We start from the raw sequence: 16,411 nt of genomic DNA, 5'->3' as shown, positions 1-16,411 counted from the left end.
ATTGATGCAACCAAATTTTATTTGTGCAGAAAAGGCCTGGGTGTAATAGAGACACTTCTGCCTCATAGCATTGGTGAAGCTTAATTAAGGCTGATAAAGTTCTTTGCAGTTCTCAGAGGAGAAGTTTGGTGCATGTGTAAATGATGTTACAGAGGGTATTTAATGCATTCTGTTAAAACGCTACTGAGGCACACCCAGCCTGTGAATAACACTCTTGGAAACTCTTTCTATTTCGAGTTAATGTTTAATAGGAGCGAGGCAAACTGCCCAAAAACAGGCTTTGTGTCACTGTGATCCCTCAGTGGGGTGTGCTCCCTCTCTCTGCCCGGGTGCTGTTGCATGTCAAACCAAGCAAGGCAGGAGCAGGACATTTGGAGTCCCAGCCCCTGTCACAGGAGTACCATGGCAGTGTGGCAGCACTGGCAGGGGCAGTGCAGTCAGCAGTGATCTCTTTTCTCAGTCCTTCAACTCGCCATGGAAAGTTAGGTCTGCCTGACCTGCCGTGTCATCCAACTCTGGCTGTACCCGCTCGGCCCGAGAAATAGTGTAGGCACCCTGCTTTATCTGCAGGCTTTATCTAGGCTAATTAGATCAGTGCTTTGTCCAGGATAATTGTCTCTAGTAATGAGTTTAAGGGAGTGTCACTAGCACAGCTAGTCACCAGCACTGTTCCCATTCCAGCGCCCACTCCTCCAGGTGCTTTATGGTGGCGAGTGGCTGTGCCAGGACATCTCCAGCATATGCAGTCCCCACCAGGAGCAAGCAGGATGAGATCCTCGAGATACAGGCAGGTGTTAAAGTGCTGCCAGAGGCTCTGCAGCAGCAGCTGCGTGATTGCCCAACAGCAGCCGGACAGCTAAAATTACAGGCAGGCTGTGAATGGGGAAGTGGTGGCAGATGGGGACATCCATGGCTGAAGTGAGGACAGCACGCACTGGATGTCACACCTCACTGTGGGGATGGCCTGCTGGCAGCTGGGCAGCAGCACTGCCCGGAGCAAAGAGCCCCAAGTGCACAGGGAGAAAGAGGAGGGGTTATGGTGAATCCAGCAAAACACCCTGCCCAGCTGAGTCCCAGCTTGGGTTTGCAAATTGGCCCAGGCTGCACCCGAACAGGGACGATGGGATTAGCATCAGTCAGAAATGCTTTCAGCAACTGATATAATGGGGTTTTATGACAGAAAATGCCAATTTATTTGAAAGATATTGCTGTTGGAAAGAGAAGCTTTGCAAAAACTTGTAATCTGGAAAGATTTCTTCTGTTCTTGTCAGGATAGGCAAGAGTTTATGTCACATTGCCAGAATATAAACGATGACAAGTCAGACCTGACAGCTGAACCAGAGTCTCCCACAATCCAAGTGTGTGCTGGAATCATCAAACAATGAGGGAGAGCTGTCTGTCTCTCTGACACTTCTTTTCCTCACATAATCTGCTGGGGGGTTGTGTGTGTGTGTTTGTTTGTGGTTTGAGGGTTTTGTATTTTTTTCAGGAAATCATCATGTTTGTCTCATATGAAAAACCAAAATTTTCAATATCATGAATTTAAAGCCCATATGTATTTCTAATTCAGCTCTGACTCTGGACCCTTTCCTTAGCCCACTACACTGGTCCATAAGCACCATGGAGGCCCCCAACCAGGGGCTGCTTCCATTCTGAATAAATGAATGAACGTGTGTTAGATTCGACCTGCTGTACTGAAAAAGCACAAAATCCTGGTTGCTCAGAGAAATAAATGGGTTTGATACTTTTCTAAGTGTATGCAGTCAGCGTTGCTTGTAGTTGTAGCCAAAGCAAAAGAGGGAAAAGAAACATGGCTTGGAGCTTCTCCAGCAGGAGAGAAAGGATGGCATTGTTCCTGTTTGCTCGATGGCATTGTTCCTGTTTGCTCGTGCCTTCCTGGCACGAGTGGAAGCTGGAGCATGGCTTTTCCATCAGGGACAGCTTTGTTCCTGTGTTTTGGCTGGCCGCTGTTCCAGGCGTGGACATCTCTGCCTAGAGATGCAGGAGCAGCCCCCGGCACATGGAAACCTCCAGGGCCAGCACAAAGCAGTACCCTGTGCCAGGAGTTCCCCCTTGCTGCCTGTGGGGACAGCTGGGCAAGGGCGGAGTGGGCGCTGGGGCGGTTGAGTAGGAGGGGAAAAAATAAACACGGAAAACATCTGTGTGCTCCCAAGATCTGCCTTCAGCTGGATCACAAGATGCTTATATAAAAGCGTGGTAATTATTGCAAAGCAGCGAAGCGAGGAAACACAGACATTCGCAGAGTATCTCCTGCGTTAATTGGTTGCTAAAAATGTGGCTCACAGCAGCTGTGAGGCTGCGAACGGGTCAGCAGCAAAACTGTTTCTCCTGGTCATTGTGCTGATAAAAGTGCTCTTCTCTGTGAGGCTGTTCCCAGTGCTGGCAGGGTTAGGGGGAGCTCACAGGGCAACCAGCGAAGCATCTTCAGATAAGGATGGCGCCACCAAGAGCACTCACTGTTCATGTCTGCTTCTGCCTTGAGAAATACCTAAAAATGTGGAGGGGAATTAAGCCTAGAAATCCAGTTGGATTGAAACCCTCTCCGCCTCACAGCTGCCTGCTGTACGTGCCCAGCAGAGCATGCATGTACAGAATCGAGCATGAAATTAATCCCTGCCGTCCGTGTCCGTGAGCTGTTGCCGTGGTTTGAAAGCAAAACGAGTGAGAGGCTCCAAGTCAGAAATACAATTTAATAAGAAGAAAGGTAAAAAGGTAACAATAAAATAAAATAAATGCAATGACACAAAGGGCCACTGACAGAGTCAGAATACAACCTGAGCAGGATGGTGGAAGCAGTCCAGATGAGATGGTCTTCCTGAAGCAATGATCCTGTAGAAAGGTCTGGTCCTCTGGGAATCCAGTAGGTAAGGGCTGCTTGTACTGTCCCAAATCCCAGATTATATCCAGGTCAGAATGCTTGGCTCCTCCCCCTGGGTGGAGCATCTCACAATGGGATGATGAGTTGTGAAGTGGGTCCTTGATGGCCCATTAAACAGAGATAACCCCTGGGGGGAGTTACCTGTGACTCATGGGCCAGGCGTTAATGGGCCTTTAACAGAAGACACCCCAAAGGCAGGGGGCCTGGGAAGAACACTGCCCCTCCTGGTTTAACAGTTCATGAAGATGGTGATAGAATAAATACTTTGTGTACATCCTACACTACAACCCAGGACAGCTGTGGCTGAGCAGGCTCAAAGCTGTGTAATTTCTGAGGACCTTGCTGCACCTTAAACTCCTTTCATGAGAGCTGCTGCAGGGTTCCCAAATACTTGCTAAGTTTTTTCCTGAGGCTTTGCTTCCCGAAGCAATCACCCACTCCCCCACGTTCATTGTTTTGTGTGATCTTTACAAAATGTGGCATTTCTGTCTAAATAGTTTGCCAAAGACCTGTGATAAACAACACTAAGCTGTCAGTCATGAGTCATTAAAAAAGTGAACTGTCTTCTTCATGCCAAATCATAGGATATTTTTAAATGTCAGAGCTTTTGGCTTAGTGGTTGTCACTGGCTTCATTTTTTGGGAGACCCAAAATTAGAATAAACCAGCCTGGTTTTCAGAAAGTTCTGTGTACCCTTACTTTAAATGTTAGTCCTTAAACACATTTCAAAAATATGCACAATTTCCTCAGGATCAGTCAATGCTCTGGAATTTCTGACTACCATGCACTTTTGCCATCTTTCCCTTTTTCATACGTCCTTAATTGGTTTTCAGATAACATTCAGCCTGGCAGTAATGCATAAAGAATATAGAGATAAATATGCTTAACAATTTGAGAGTGACATATTTAGGTTTGTAAGTGTTTAATTCTGATTTGCTCTTGTTGGATAATTTTTTACAGGGTGAAGTTTTACATTTGAAAATGAAAAAATAAGGGAGACATAATAATTTCCTGCACATAACTGATCTCCTTCCCAGTTTATCAGGAAAATTGCTGTTGGATTTAATAGAAGTCTTATCTGTTTAATCCTGGTTGAACTCCACCTCCTCAAATGAATGAAACAACCCTCATAATAAATGCAAGACCACTTATGTTACCAATAGTTTTTTTTTTTTTTTTTTTCCAGAATAACTGTTTCTTTCTGAAAATTGCGTGTAGTGTCAGTGTCCTTAGATAAATGTCTGAGAACAGAGATTAAATGAGCAATCAAGAGAGGAGATGTGACATAAATGGTCACATGCATAGTCAGCTTTAGTTGGTGGATGCCAGTGAAAGCTCAGCTTGATGTAGAGCTCCCAGAAGCAGAAGACCACAGCATTGCAAAAAGAAAAGCCACCTTTGTGAAAGTCTTGTTTAATTTTGCATCTCTTGGCACCTTCCATCAGGCATCTTTTGATGCCAGTTCAGCATCAGAGCAGCACAAATTAGCACAGTATGTGCTCCCAGACTCAGCAAGGCAGTTGAATTTCTGTGCAAGCACAGAATAATACTTGAAGGATGGAGCTGAATCATGTCAAAGCTAAAACTGCATCCCAGTGCAATGGGCTGTCCTTGTACAGGACAGCTTTTGCAATGCTGCAGGTCTTCACATCACCAAGGGATTAGTATGTAATCTACAGCAACCGTGGTGCCAAGTTTCTGGACAAATCTGCTCCCACATTTAGCCCTTGGATTCTCCCAATGGGACTAAAAGTGGAGGCAATAATTTGTCTAATAGGAAAAAAAACAGGGCTAAAAATAATAATAAAGCAAAGAGAAGACAATAATGCTTGACGTTTATCTGTCATGGTAAGGTGAAGAAGCAATCTGAGAAGCACTGTTTTTTTTAAAGTCAGACACATTTGCTTTCTTAATAGCATCCTCTTGTTTTTTTCTGTAGGTCCAGCTGCCCAGCGCCAGATCCAGAATGGTCCATCTCCAGATGAGATGGAAGCACAGAGAAGGTGAGTTAATCAGCTGTGACAGAGCTCTAGTTTGTAACTTGGATGAACATGCAGTCCTTGTTCACCTGTAAGCACTGCTCTTTTTACTTGTATGTATTTTAAGTTGGTTATGAATGTTTTCTGATTATTGCTAATGATTCTGTAATGACTGTTAAAGAGTGAAGTGAGCCAAAGTTCACACTCTAGGTAAACTCTTTGCTTGGTAGGTAGTCAGGAGTCTTCCTGCCTCCAAAAGCTATAAGAAAAGTAGGGAAATTAGTTTCCTGCATTTTTAATGAATAACTGTGAAGGACCTAAGATTTAGTAGGGATTTACCCATGACAGTTAAATGGGTGAGCAGTGATGATATTTCACCTGAGATTTACTTTGGGATAGCAGAGTTATCATAAAGGTCAGAAAGCCCCTGCTCATGCCAAGGTAAGCAATATTGCCTCTCCCACTGCCTTCCTGAAAAACCTGGTCCAGCTCATCCTTTAACCTGTGGAAGTCACTGATTCTGCAGACCATATGTAATTCAGGTCTCTACTTTGGGTGTCTATTCTGTACATTTAAAATGTGAGCAGCTTAACTGTGTTCAAATATATATTTTTTTAAAAATTCTGTTTGGTTTAAAGACAGTAAAAGCCCTTTGGGTAGGTATTATTTGACTGCTACAGGGCAAATGGCCCTAGGAAAGCTTCTTTTGCTCCACTGGAGTGGAATAAGACATGTCACTAGATGCAGTTAGATATTACTGCATCTGCACTAGAGGACTTTCAGCTTTAATTATGCTGATGCACTCTTTAAGCATAGAGCAGACCCAGTTTTAAGCCTAGGGGGGTTTTTTGTACATCTTATAAGCAGGAGGGAAATTAAGTTGTGGCATCAACCCTGAAAATTTGTCTGTTTAAAAGATTTTTTAGAGATCTTTACACAAATGTTTAAAGAATATCTTTTTAAGTGAGAGTGTAATTTGTCCTCTCTTGTACTTTACTCCTTACATACTCCTTAAGTAGCTTTGTGCCAATCCCAAGCTTTATTTAGTTCGACTGGAATAAATTTGACTTCCTAAGAGTTTAAGAACTTCTCCTTTTAGCATGCGTGGGAGGGTGCATTTGGCACATACAAAATGCTTCTGACCAAGTGCAGAAAGGGCTGGTATGAGCCCCAGTGACTTCAAGTGGCAGTGGCTAACTCCTCTTTTGGATTTTTGCACCCTGCACCTCAGTCTGTTCTGCAGCAGCTCTAATGATTTCAGAGTGTTTTACCTGTATTTCTTTCCTGTTCTGTCAGACTGAAATTTTCTGGGTTGGTTCTCTAGATAAACCTAGAATTTACCCCAGGTTTAATCAGGAAAATGTATGTATCAAGTTGTTCTTCGTTATCAAATTTTGCTAATAAATGCCAAGCTAAGATAGGGGACAGTATACTCAGGAAATTCTTAGTACACGTGTTAACAATTGATATTTTAGCAGTGCAGTTGATGACGATGCAATTGATGATGTTGCATCCATAACAATCAAGAAAGAGCTAGGGTATGTGTTGAAGTAAAGATTTATATTTATTTGGTTTAATGTGTCATAGCTTAAATGGCACCAGTTGAATCAACCAACTAAGACTTTCTCAAAAGTGATTCACCTTTGCACATATGATAATTTTCTCAGAAACCTGCATTTTTCTAGAAATGGCATGGATTCCATGTCCTGAACATAAAACCACTTTAGGATTGATCCCTCCACAGCAAAATCATATATTTTCCTTTCCTATATATTGAACTAGATATGAAACATGGAAAATTTGTTTTGCAAATTAAAATAGTCTTTCTTTTCCACATAATATAACTTCATTTTTATGGACTACTTTTTATTTTAAAAGCTTCTCTTGGCATATAAATAAGATAGAATTGCTGAGCATTGCAGACTCTGGAAAGTACAAGTAAAAATGTAACAGGGAGGTGTCTTAAAATACTGTGCAAGGAGTCAAAATAGAAATGTTGCTTAGAGTTGAGCCTGCTTTACTGTACAGACCATGAAGTAAAGCTGTTGAGAAAAGAGAAAACTGTGCAGTGAAGACTGGTCTAAAGATAAATGAAACTAATTAGGGCAAATTTGACCTAGAAACTGTGGAAGAAAATGGTAATAAACTTTATTACCAAGTGCTTCAGCAAGGCAAATTCAGAGTTGTGTTTTAATATTGTTGAAATCTTTACTCCATATCTGTGCACTTGCCAAGAAGCCTAGCAAGCAATCTGGTTTTTAACCAGGGTTTTTTTTAAGAGGAGCCAAGTGAGGGTGGGTTTGTGGCAGGGGTCAGGGACATCCCTTCCTGCAGGAGCAGTCCAGTGTGCAGGAGCAGACCTCTGCTGATGGGCCCTTGGAACTGCACATCCCTGCAGACTGTCCCGAGGCTCTCCCTGCCGGACAACAGGCCCAGGCAGCAGGGAGGAGCTGGCAGCTCCTGGGGGAAGGTGCCCAAGGAGCAGCAGTGCAGAGCTGAGATCGCTGTTTGCAGAGGAAGCGCGGCAGTGCTGGAGGTGCTGGGGCTGTCAGCTCGACTGGCCAGTGCCAAAAAGGGCTTGGATGTGCACCTGGACAACAGAGGCTTTGTACAGTCAGCACCAAAACACAGAATGAAGCTTTGCTATATTTTCATTCTAATACACTAATATTCTACAAGTGCTTCGAGCTCCTGATCCATAAAAGATTCTGGACTGTGTCATTTTGAATATTTCCTTCCCTGGAGATAATAAAAAACTGTCTGGACAGAATCCTGGGGATTGTGTCCTCCAGGAGATCCTGCTTGAATAGGGAGGTTCAACTAGATGCCCTCCAGTGCTCCCTTCCAACCTTACCCAATGCATGATTCTGTGATTTTATGTGAGAAGCCACTTACTCTTTCCTTGCAATGCTCATACACTTCAGGTTAACACCATGCATGTTTGCTGTGCTCTCCTGGGCATTGGGCACTGCCTTTTTCGTGTGCAGAGCCACTGAGGAGTTCTGTTAAATGGATCAACCAACCCCTGCAGTGTCTGATGCATGCAGGGCTATGTCCTGGTTAAGCTTCCCAACGTGTGAACTGGCACTGCTGTGGCCAGGGCAAGTGAAATCAGACCCACCTCCATCTCATGGGATCAGCTCTCTCCCCAGACACTCAGTGCTTCTCAGGGTATAAAGCTTTTGCTCAAAATTATAAGGAATACCTAATGACCAAGGGTTTTTTCATTGCTGTTTTAGACAAGTGATGGAGCAACAGCAACAGCGCCAGGAATCTCTGGAAAGAAGAACCTCTACCACAGGCATGTATCAAATCAAGCAGATACAGTCTCTCCCTGACTGTCTCCTCTTGCTGTTATTGGAGTTTGTGGGGTGCTGTACAAAAGCTAGACTGCTAAAAGTGGTTATAGTTGCAATTACATTTTAAAGATCAGATTTTCAGCTAGAGACTTACACGCATTTGGGCATGGTTGTGTTGTTTTGCAGAGGCTCAGGTCTGAGGCATGCAGGTTGAGCTAGGCAGGTTTAGCACTTGGCAAAACTTGTACAGCTGAGGGACATCTTAGGTGTACCAAGGGAGCCTGACCATGCTTCTTCCACACCCTTGAGGAGAGCAGGTAGCACAGCCACCACAAGAGTGACTCTGTTTCCAGGGGATGTCAGCATGAAGGGGTTGATGTGCTGGATGTGCTCAGGCGCTTCCCATTGCTCTGCAGCACAAAACAAACTACAGCACAGAGGAAGATACAGCTCTAGATGCTCCTCATTGGGGATTTTGTGATCATAAAGTCTTCTGTGAACTTAATGGAAAATATATATATATATTTAATGAGCTTACAAAAATCTTATATAGAATATTAAGTTGCATTAAACTGAGAGAAGAGATGCAGGAATTGTTTATAGCTACACAGTATGTCTTTGCCTCTCTGAAAGGAGGAAGAGCAAGCAAGCTGATATGGCCATCTTGTGTTTGGGCTTTAGTTTTGGGCAAGTTTTTTCAGTTAATCTGGCCACATAAGTGAAATGTTTTTCCTCAGCTGTTAAATCTTTTGACTAGAAACCAGCTCAGGCACACATACATACCTTTGGTGACAGAAAGAGTTGGACTCTTGTTTCAGCAGAGGTTAGTGTGCTGTTCTGTATAGGGAACTTAGCCAAAATCCTGCCTTGGCATCCAAAAGGAATGGGACATGGCTCCTAGGGGCTGCTGGCTGTTCCCTCTCTGCCTACAAGGTGGCCACCTCTGTGTTCAGCCTGTCCATTGCACCTGTCCCTGGTGCAAAGGTGATGCTTGTGATCCTGACTCAGATTCACGTGGGGTTTGGAGGAGCCTCACTGGCACCAGAGCATGCAGCCCATCCCGTGCTGCCAGGGCTCTGCTCTGCACAGCCCTCCAGTTCTGCTGAGGGCTGGAAATCCCCAAGCTGGTGCCTGCACCATCTCCTCTCTGCTTTGTTTGAGTTTCTGTTTGCGTTTACTTCACGGTTCCTTTTCCTCCGTTCCACCTGGCCTTGGTTTCATTCCTTCCTGCGTATCCACCTTACTCTTTTCATTTGTCTTTTCCGTTCTTTTAGTTTCCACCCTTCAACCAAGCATGTGCTCTCCCCCCTCTCAGCCCCAGTCTCCTCCTCCTGCCTCTAGTAACAGTGGTGCTCCTGCCTCTGGTGTTGTGCTCCCCCCACTACCTCCAGCCAGCGCTGTTTCTTCAGCACCCGTTGTCCCTGAGCCCACGAGTCAATCCCCTTTCCTATCCCAGCGGAGAGCCAGAGAGCCCTCACAATTCCTGCACAGGCACTCGGCCTCTGAGCTGCCAACAGCCCCAGGTTCCTCCCCTCCAGCCTGCCCAAATGGCAGAACTGTCATGCCGGGCATCAGGCGAACCTCACTGTCTCCACCGCCTCTCCATCCTTCCCATGCTCCCTTTCCCTCTCACCAGCCCCTCAGGGGCTCTTCTCTTCCCTGCTCTCCTCAGTCTTTGTCTCCCTCTGCCACAAATGCACCATCTCTGCAGAGGGGTGATGTCCTGCAGCCACGTGGTCCCACCATCCTGCCTGTGATTCCTGTCCCACCTGACAGGGTCAAGGCACCCACAGATAAAGCAGGGTGGGAGACCTCAGCAAATGTACCCCTGAATGGCCATTCTGAAGAACAAATTGCTTTAGGCCCCCCTGGAACTCAGGTGAAAAGTGTGGATGGGTCTTTCTTTCCACACCTAGGAGCTGCACCCTGCTCCCTGCTGCCCACCATCACCAGCCCCCCCAGCTCCTCTGACCAGGCTCCCTCCCCATCCTCCCATTTGTCACCTTCTCCTGCACAGCAGTGGTGTCAGCCCATGTCACACTATCTTCCATTCCCTCCCCCTCACGCTGCTGTGTCTGAGGTGGCTATGCCCAGGAGGACCCCTCCTCACATCACATCATCAGCCATTGCCCACTTGAGTAAGTACTGATTTTGAATGAGTTGCGACCTGTGTAAAGCCTCAGCTGTCACCTGTTCAAAAAGCCTGGTTGGCACTGCCCCTGACCAATAGAAGAAGGGCTGAAGGACGCAAAGCTACTCCTGCCGTTTGTGATTTCTGAAACTGGAGTGGAAAAATATCAAAATCACTCCAGACTAGTCCAGGGACCAGGCAAAAAGTAAGAAATACAGAAGCAGGACCCTGTAGCTGGGTTGTTGCAATCCATGTTCCTACTGTATTGTCCCAGACTTAGATTTTTGTCATTCAGCAGAGTCAAATTGTTTCAAAGACCTTCATATATAACCTATTTTCAGCTGGTCCAAACAGCAGATGGGCTCTTCTGAAGCTGGAGGCTTCTTGTCTGCAGTAGGTTTCTTGTCTGTGTAGGAATATTGGTAGAGGTTGTGATTTTTACTTTTTTACTTTTTTTATTAAGTGGTACTTCTGTTACCAGTGAAACATAGAACATGGATTTTGTTTAAGATACCCAGAATCCCCTGTGGTTGTGCAATTTATTTAATTCAAGATACTTTCTTCCTGGTATTCACTGCATTTATAGTTGTGGGCTTGTCACTGTAACTATTCCAGCAAACCTTTCTCATTGAAGGCAGATCAAGGGCTTGGATCTGGCCACTTTGTATATGGTCTTGATTTCTCGTGCCTATCTAAAGCCTGTGGAGTGAGAACAATTTGCAAGAAATGCTTATTTGCAATTTAGAGCGTTTGTTTTGTGACTTGGATCTATTCAGGTTTATAACCACATATAATGCTAAAGTGGTGTGCCTAGAAAAGGAAGAAAACTAAGACATTTCCTTTTACTTTCTGCTAAAAGTATCACTGTAATCACTGGAGGCTCAGTCCTTCAGCTGATGTAAGTCCTTGAAATCCACTTAGTTCAATAAAGTTATTTTAAACTCACATCACTCCATTATTTTGACTTAGTTCAATTTTTGCCTGAGGCTGCCCTCTAATTAGGTGGGTGTAGTTTTGCAATTACAATTAAATGTACCCACAATGAATTACTAGCTATTATGCTCATGAACGAAAGAGGGCTTGAAATGTTTAAAGTATTTCTAATAGCAGCTATGGTTCATTTCAAGAATGGAATTGGGAGTGTGAAATAATGGCAAAAGTAACCACAGAAATAAGGCAGTATTATAAGAAAACCTAGATAAGAAGAAAAACAAGCTGTTAATGTTAAATACGGTTTCCAAATATTTCTCAGTCAAAACCCTGTCTTTCAAAGTAACACTTACTGAACAACTGAAGCTGTGAATACATACCAAGAGCAGCTCATTCAGAGTGTACACGGGGAAATGCCTTGGGGAGGTTCAACTGACCTGTTACAGACAGGTAAAACACTGCAATGAATTACCACCATCTGCCCTTCCAACAGACTGCTGCTGAGAGGAGGTTTGTAGAACGTTGGGGTACTTGAAGCTGGAGTGTTCCCAGGTTATTCTGTAAAACTGGCTGAGGCCACACACCTTCTGCATGACAGAAAGGATGATGTGTTGCTGTAGCCCACATTTCTTCTGAAAAGCTGATGTCAACAAAAGTCTGTGGAGTTTATTATCTCCATATAGAAAGTTGTGGGAGAAGCAGAAGAATATGCCACTTATGAATTGGGAAGCATTGTCCGTGTTCTGATTCTGACACAGAATGAAACACTAGCCCAGCCAGGGAGGAGGGAGAAGACTGTCAGTGACCAGGTCTCTCAGGAGGACACAAGTGCAGTTGACTGACCATTGATACAAGCAGTTCTTCTCATTCTTCACATGCATGGTGCTTCCTTGCACTGAGCACTTGTCAGGCCACGACTTTGGGAGCGGGAGCGTGATCTTGTCTGTGGGCTGGAGGAGATCGTGCCTCACATCTAACTCCTATTCTCTGCGTTTCAGGCCCATCACTTCCACCTGGCCACCCCAGTGGTGCTGTGATCCCTGCTTCATCTGGGGGGCCCCCACCTCCGCCACCCCCCCCAGTCCCTCCACCACCCATGGGAGCCGCGCCGCCCCCTCCGCCCCCGCTGCCCGCCGGCGCCGGCCAAGGGGCTGGTGCTGAAGATGGGTCAGTGTCAGGGCTCGCAGCAGCTCTGGCTGGTGCCAAACTAAGGAGAGTTCAACGGGTAAGGAAGGAGGTGCCACTGGGCCCACCTCCCAGTGGGCTCTTCTCTGCTGTGGGAAAGCCTGGCACAGCTTGGTGTAATGGTCAGCAAACCCAGAGTGACACATGATGCAACACGCTTTGGCTGACCATTGGGTGAACTTTTAATTGTGGTTTTGCAGTGCAAATGAAGCTGAGCAGGAAATGTTGGGTAGAGTTTACACTCTTCAGAACATATGAGTTAGCAAATGGCTGTGACTTCTCATATTGCCAGGATTTCATTACTTCTACACAGTTCACCACTGTACTATGTGTTAGTGTTTCCACTTGTTTTAATACTTACAAAAGAACAGTGTAGACTGTTGAGGCCTCATCAGTAGCTGTCCACTTAGGTAAGGGTTGCTTAACCATAATTATGAACAAGCAGTGCTGTGGGTTTTTTAATCATTTGCCTGCATATTTGCATCACCCAGATCTGTCTTGGTTTTAGTAATATTCCTGTGAGTCTTCTTCCCAAGGCAGAACACATCCTATCTCTGGTTTCAGGCTGTGATTGTGATCACTGTTCCTAACACTTGGGAAAACTACTCATTAAGGGCGTGGTTGTAAAGCAAACCTTTCATTAATTCCAGTCTTGATTTCTTTCTTAAGCCAGAAGATGGTTCAGGAGGGTCCAGCCCCAGTGGGGTCTCTAAGAGCGATGCCAATCGAACAAGTAGTGGAGGAGGCGGAGGAGGACTAATGGAAGAAATGAATAAATTACTGGCAAAAAGGTTTGTACTTACACCTCAAGTAAGCCCCATGAGATGTGCAGCAAATTGTGGAACAAGGCGCTGTCATTTTTGTGGTTAGCAGTAGGTGTTTCCTTGCTAATTGACAGGTCCTGCATAGATGTTGGTCACTAGTGTTGCCCAGCTTTTAATGTGAAGTGTTGCATTGGAAAAATCATCTGCCTTTTCCTAGTGTAAGATGCTCTATTTTTAGATCTAAATTCTTTAAACTTACAAATAGTGAAAGAAAAGGATGAATAAAATAATGAAGGGTAGGTGCAGTTGTAGGGTGCACGGAGATGGAGTTTTTAAATAATGTTGTCTTAGTATAAAGACAGTTCTCAGCTCAAAAGATCTGATTTCCACTTTCCTCCATGTCCTCTTCATTTTACGGGGACTGTGGATGTAATCCTTTGAAAAGTATTAAATAAATACACAACACTCTAAAAAGTTCCCAGCAGTGTAAAATAGCAAATAGGTAATTTTCTTTCAGAATTAAAATAGCTTGACAACTCTTAATAGTTTTTTACTGGTTCTTGGCCTGCTCTATATCAAGAATGACCTTCCCCAACTGGAAGTTGTCTAAAGCAAAGTAAGGTTTTGTAACTAGATGCTGGGATAACTATCTCTGTTCAAGCAAGCAAGCTGAATGGACATCTCATATGTGTGGACATAGAAGTTCTGCACACTTGTGTGTTTCTAGTCTAAAGTGTACTCCAGTATGGCTTTTGGCAGTAGGATCTTGTGTCTTGAGGTATTTAGGGTCAATTTCTCCCGCTACCTTAACTGCACATAAAGCACTTGCACTGCCCTGAGCATTGTGCTGCCTCTACTGTGAAAATAAATGAGCTCCAAATCCTTTCCCAGGGAGCTGATAGCAACAGAATTGTCCACTAATTTTTTCTTCCCAAAGCCATGGAAGTACCTGGAAATACAGAAGTGCAGTTTAGGGGCACAGTCTGGGCATGTGCTGCTAAGCTGATACTGAGAAGATTTCTTTTGACTGCAAATTCCTTTTTATATGTGATGACATAGGGAAAGGAAGAACTTGGCACTGTGTTTCAGGTTGTACTTACCTGCCTTACTTGCCTGCTATTACCAGGAGGTTTAAAAATATTGGTTTGATTTTAGATTGAGCATGTTCAATACAGAAATCAGAGTTATGAGCATGAGATCTCAGGGGCCCTTTTCTGAGCAGTAAATCCCATGCTCAGAAACAGAGAATATGTCTAATGCTTGGTAAGTAATGGAAGAAAACATTTCTGAGTGCTCAGATGCTATAAAATACCACTCTCTAGATTCAGTGAGCCCTGTGAGAGCAGCCCTTCGCCTCGGGACTAAAGTGCAAACAGAATAATGAACCCACAGACCACTGTAATTCTCAACCCAGTTAAGTTTGTTGCAGGACATAAGTCTAACACTGCTCTCTCACCCTGTCAAATATTTCCCTCACTTCAATTTGTAATAATTACAACTTCTTTTTGTTAGAAGAATCAAGTAAATTTTAGAGAAAGACCAAAAAATTATTACTGATCTAGTAAAATTATTAATGCAGTTGAATATCTGAAAATAATTTCCACAGAGTACTGTGTCTTACAGACACATACTTCTCAGTTTGTTTGGTTTTTTCTCAAATTTTCATCAAATCCTCCAAGTTGTGTATCCAGGCTTTTCTCAGAAGCCTTTCTTGGTGCTTCCTGGCTTTTTTTTTTTTTTTTTTTTTTTTTTTTTTTTTTTTTTTTTTTGTGAGCTGAATTTTGTTCACTTCAGAACCAAGACTAAATGAAAAACCTGTTATATTGGTGTTTTAAATAACATCTGCAAAGGGTAATGTTGACAGGTGGATAAGGGTAAAGTTCAGCACAACCAAAGTCCACATGGAGACTTGAGTTGCAGTTCTCCTAGTGGTCTAAAATGGGAAATTGGATTTCTAAAGCCTCAGCACCTGGACCACTGGAGTACTTCTTAGAACCTAAATAGATCTTAAAAATCAAGAATTTTATTTTCTTTTAATCATCCAGTTTGGCTAATGCCCAAGAAGTTTTACCATGCACTTTTCAAAAATAAGCAACCAACAGCTTTGTTTACTGCCAAGTCCACTTGCCCCAATGGATGGATTGCAGCTCTTTGCTGCTTCTCCGAGAGTTTTGCCTCTCCTTGGGAAGCAGAAATGAGTGTGGGTCTCAGGTCTTCACTCAGCTTCAGTGGACAGCACCAACACTGCTGCTCCTGGGACTACAGGGCTCAGGAGCTCTGCTGCCTTTGAAGTGGTTTTGAGACAAAATAATCCCCTGTTGTTCACCAAGGACACCTGAAAACCGGGCAGGTGGCTGGTCTTCTGATTCCTGGTCTCCAGACAGAGCTCTCCCACCCTGGAGCAAAGAAGGGGTCTTGGCTGAGCAGAAATGGTGCCCAGTCTCTCCCAGTGAGGGTGGACCTGCCTTGAAGGGCTTTTTGACAATTTTCCCATCATGTTGGGAGCACTGCTACAACCTTTTCTCTGTGCAGGATCTGGGATGTGGGATACAGGACAGGTGACCAACTGACACTGGAGCTGGCTGAGAGCAGTGTCATCACTGCAGTGCCCACCTGAGCCACCTGCTATGGGCAGGGTTGGTCCTCAGAAACCCCTGATGGGGGGTGAGTTGTTCCTCCTGTGTAGGACCCAGGAGTCAGGACTTCCTGAACCCTGGAGAGAAGCCATCCTTTTTTCACCTAGTTTCAAACCCAGCTCTGCTTCCTCTCTCTATTCCATCACATTTCCTCATGCTCTGCACTCTGCCTTCCTCTGTTAAACACCACCTCATAATATTGTCTCTTTCCCTGAGTTGTGTCACTGGGATCTGGATTCTTCACCTCCACCCCAGTCCTACACAACCAAACACATCCAGCCACTGTTACATTCTCTGGGATGAGCTAAATAAATATTAACTCCCACCAAAGCCTGAATCAGTCTTCCCATGAGGATTGTTTCTAGAGAGTTGACTGTGTCCTATCTCCTGTTCCTTTGCAAAGGAGGAAAGCAGCGTCGCAGTCAGACAAGCCGGCTGACAAAAAGGAAGAGGAAAGCCAAAACGTAAGTGAAACACTCCTCCCTGTGTCCTCACGTTTTGCTCTTGCAGATTCCTTGTAAGTCAAAGTCCTGTGCTCATTCACTGTGTCTGGCAGGCAATAAGTGGCAAGCACTGTGTCTGGCAAGC

At 44.5% G+C, this 16,411-nt stretch overlaps 1 protein-coding gene across 5 annotated transcripts in view; it reads left to right on the top strand.

The window, feature by feature from the left end:
• EVL (Enah/Vasp-like) overlaps nt 1-16,411 on the top strand; it is a 117,898-nt gene that overhangs the window by 93,607 nt on the left and 7,880 nt on the right. For all 5 annotated transcript variants that reach the window (XM_083862594.1, XM_083862597.1, XM_083862595.1 and 2 more), the window contains exons 4-8: nt 4,839-4,902; nt 8,118-8,179; nt 12,237-12,463; nt 13,093-13,214; nt 16,227-16,287. In XM_083862594.1, the coding sequence (XP_083718720.1) occupies nt 4,839-4,902; nt 8,118-8,179; nt 12,237-12,463; nt 13,093-13,214; nt 16,227-16,287 (536 nt within the window). The remainder of the gene's footprint in view (nt 1-4,838; nt 4,903-8,117; nt 8,180-12,236; nt 12,464-13,092; nt 13,215-16,226; nt 16,288-16,411) is intronic.

Source organism: Zosterops lateralis, assembly GCF_965231275.1.
Source record: "Zosterops lateralis genome assembly, chromosome: 6".
Taxonomy (NCBI): domain Eukaryota; kingdom Metazoa; phylum Chordata; class Aves; order Passeriformes; family Zosteropidae; genus Zosterops; species Zosterops lateralis.
The sequence above is the reverse complement of the archived record's forward strand: the minus strand, read 5'-3'. Positions and strand labels throughout refer to the sequence as shown.